The 3,803-nt window shown below is 37.2% G+C and overlaps 1 protein-coding gene across 1 annotated transcript in view; it reads left to right on the top strand.

Annotated features, from left to right (window-relative positions):
• MACF1 (microtubule-actin crosslinking factor 1) overlaps positions 1-3,803 on the top strand; it is a 208,887-nt gene continuing 205,084 nt past the window's right edge. Inside the window, exon 1 of the mRNA XM_025041357.1 lies at positions 1-414. Within this exon, the coding sequence (XP_024897125.1) occupies positions 306-414 (109 nt within the window). The 5' untranslated portion in view covers positions 1-305. The remainder of the gene's footprint in view (positions 415-3,803) is intronic.

Genomic DNA, 3,803 nt, shown 5'->3' with positions numbered 1-3,803 from the left:
TCTCATTTTCACTCTCCTTGTTCCTCCTTCCCTTTCCCCTCCCCCTCTGGCAGTTGTTTCCTGGGCTTTGTCTGAGACACACTGAACAGTTTTAGTCCCTGTCTACTACTGGTTGCTGAAAAACAGTCAGAGGCGAGATGGAGGAAAAGCCGCCAGGAAGTTTCTGACAACGCTGAGCTGCCGGCCTCTGCCTCTGTGCAGATAGTAAAGGACAGCAGTAACCTCAGGAGAAAGGCATTTAGGAGGCCCTCACCAAGCTCTGGGCTTGTGGCTAACTCAGTGGAGGAGAAAGGACGGGCCTGGCAATGCCTTTCTTAGATTCAACTTATTTGCCATCAACCATCTTTATTTTGACTCACATTCTTGGAATTGCTGGTGTTCTATACTGGAAGAGATATGCCAGAAGCAGAGCAGGTAACTGTTACTGAGTTATTCTTTAAATCTACTGTGGGGCTTTTGAGGGTAGGGTAAGAGACAGAGATCTTCCCAGTTGCTTTCCTTAAAGGGCCAGTACTTCCTTTTAACTGGAGTGCTGTCAGACTTGAATGTGCGTGTGGACCTACTGAGAAAACTGGGCTGCCCTGGGACCAGTTTGGGATCCAGGCTCTTTCCTGGTCTATGAAGCAATCTGGCTGGCGGTGGGGGTGCTGATTAGGTGAGGTGATGTCTGGGCTGGAAGTTGAGGGAAGTGGCAACTCGACTGACTTCTGTCTTTCCTCAGAGAATCAACCCCTTCCTTTCCTTACTTTCTCACTCTCAAAGTGGTTCTTGGGGCTTTGTTTTTAACCAAAAGCATATAATAACTCTGTCACCCCGTTCCAGGTATAGATGTGGGAAAACTTGTAGGATTAGAGAAGTTTTTGGAGTTGGTGTATTTTGGGGTGAGAAAAAGCAGAGGAGGAAAGGTCAGTGAGAGGAAAGGGTTGAGTGGTGTCCTTGCCGAGGTGCATCTTGGAACACTGGAGTGCCTGTGTTCTCTTTGATATGATTGAAACTGTTTCTTTCCCCGCAGGCACCTCTACAGTTTATGTGTATCTAAGTCATTCTGTTCAATCTAAAGAAGTTAACTGTGCTTTTCCCCAGGGAATTGGGTACTGTATTTAAAAAATTAAAAAAAAAAAATTTAGATGGCAACAGACCCTGCTTTCATCTCATATTGCTATTCTTTACATTATATTCTTTTAACTTTTGAACACCCAGTGCTGGGATCAGCTCCATGTTTGGCTGATTCTGAACCTTCATAGTTGAGGATTAATGAAGCCTAACTTTTCTTGGAGTATGTTGTTGGATCTCAGTGACTTCAGTATTGTCATTGTGATCTGCTGACTACCTTCAGACTAGGTATTGCTCTACATGTTACTTGGTGTCTTTTAAGCTAAGACGGAGATTTGATGACATTACTTAGCTTTCTATTAAAAGTTCATGAATGCTTGACAGAATTAGAATTAGATTTAGTCATTCCCAGCATCCTTTCCAGTAAGTCCAAGAAAAGCTTTTGACTAAATATTCAGATCTCAGCTTGTTTCTATGTCAGCAAAAACAGAAGGACATTTAGAAATATGTTTGCTTGTATGATGGTGTGTTTAAAAAGGTACCCCAAAGTGGCTTTCCTGAAATGCAAGCCTGTATTTGAGCTTAGAAAGAACAGAGTAGGCAGCTATGAGTTATTTCTCCCTGTATACTATTTCATACATCATGAGAGAAAGAAATATCATTTAGACAAAAGCTGCTGCTTTCCTTTCCCTATGTGTTATGGTAATGACATTTCTAAACTACTAATCATTAATATTGATTAATATTTTAAAAGTTTATCTTTAGTATGGAATTTTCTGTGGAACTTAAGAATCACAGTCTTATCTTTAAATACTTTTTTATATTTTAGAAATATTAATTTCATAAACAGCCATAAACTATATTGCAATAAAAAGAAAAATACTTTGTAAAAGCCTTTTTATTTCTATGAAACAACTTTGATCCTGGTACTTTATACTGGGAATGTACTTGCTATGTTCAGTTTATCCATAAAATTAGAGCAGTGGTATTTTGATTGGAGGCTGTGGATACCAAAGCTACCACAGAAGTACTTAAGAGATTCTGTACCCATTTATTATAAATCCAATTTTAAGATGTATATTTTAAAATGTACTTAAAAATAATTACACTAATGTAGTATCTAAAAGTTAGACATCACCAGAATAAAGTTTATCATACTGCTTATAAATGTATACTTGATTAAAAAGGTGAAGATTGTCTGTCCTGTTCTTGTCTTTTTTTAATTGGCGATGTGTACACTATTGCAGAACATACGTCCTGTGCCTACTAAGCTCTGGGCAAGACTCTGTTGTATGGGCTCACATACTCCTATAATAGTGAGTAGGTAACACATTACTGAGTGATACCATTGTAATATTGGCTCGATGTGTGTACTAAAAGTTTTTGTGCTTGTTGCCCTACTCTTCTAGTCATATTTACATATCATAAAGAATGTACATAGCTTTTAGATATTGAAAGTATTCAACTTTGAAACATATTTCTTTCAGGTTCTTATATCAATTTATTTGAATAAAATCCTGAGATTACCAAGCAAATTGTAAAACTTATTGTTTCTATTTGTGTAAATCAGTTTTTTTAAATGCAGTAAAACACAACATAGAAATAAATTGGAAGCTGAGACTGATATAACTGTAATTAATCTCTTAATTTCAATCACAATTACCTGCTTGGTTATGTTATTTGGCTTTAACATGAGTAAAATAAATTTGAACCTCTATGATTGATTTATGCTATTAAATACTGCACTTATTTATCCTATATGTTGAGTTCCATATAAGATTTGTTTGAAAAAGTATTCTCTCAGAGTAGAAACCTCTATGTAGATAATTCCTGAGGTTCCTTTCAGCACTGCAGTTCTAACATACTGTGTTCTAGTAAATCCTCACTGTATAGATTTGTGATTTCTTCCATCCTTAAAATTGATAACATCTTCTATTTTGCTCTTAGGGGTGGAAAGGACCTTACATATTAATCAGTCCAATCTCTTAGTCCTCTTGTCAGAAGTAATTCTTCCTTTGCTTGAAGGGTTCTGATTGTTAAACATACAAACTGTGGGCTCTTCATTTTGTTGATAACTGCTGAATTCTTTTTTAAGCTGAAATTTGTGTCTTTGTAACTTATGTACATTAGTACAAATTCAGCCTGGCTAAGATCAAGCCTACTCTCCCTTCTAGGTGTCAGGCTTGCTTGTATTTGAAGGCTGTTTTATCCAGCCTAGAGACTTTCCTTTTCATTACTATATATGATTTTCTAACTCCTTATCTTTCTAGTATTCCCTTTGGACAGTTAAACTGATTGTTTTTGCTTTGAAAATGCGGTGGCTTGCATAACCTGTGTTGGAATCTCCAGTTTGCTCTCTCTCTCTCTATGTGTGTGTGTGTGTGCGCGCGTGCGTGTGTGCGCGCGCAGGTGAAGGGACTGCAGCAGAAATATGGGGAAGGAATCACTGATCACTATCCCTTAGCTAACCTTAGCTATTTTTTTCTAGTTGTTATGGTTCCATTGGTGAGATCTGGTTATATAAGTACATGGCTTTTACAACAGTGTTCCCAAGTCACTATTTCTTCAGCAGATGTCAGAAAGATACAGAAGACATAGACAGTTTGTACCGAAGCCTTATAATACTTATAAGAGTTTAGCGATCAATTAGTATTTAGAATTTTAAATAGTTTTCAAAACATCCTGTCCATACACTCATTTATATATATTATCTCATTATTTCCAGAACTTCCTACTGTTTTATTGTGTGT

The sequence above is a fragment of the Pteropus alecto genome, unplaced genomic scaffold, assembly GCF_000325575.1.
Source record: "Pteropus alecto unplaced genomic scaffold, ASM32557v1 scaffold39, whole genome shotgun sequence".
Classification (NCBI taxonomy): Eukaryota; Metazoa; Chordata; class Mammalia; order Chiroptera; family Pteropodidae; genus Pteropus; species Pteropus alecto.
The sequence above is the reverse complement of the archived record's forward strand: the minus strand, read 5'-3'. Positions and strand labels throughout refer to the sequence as shown.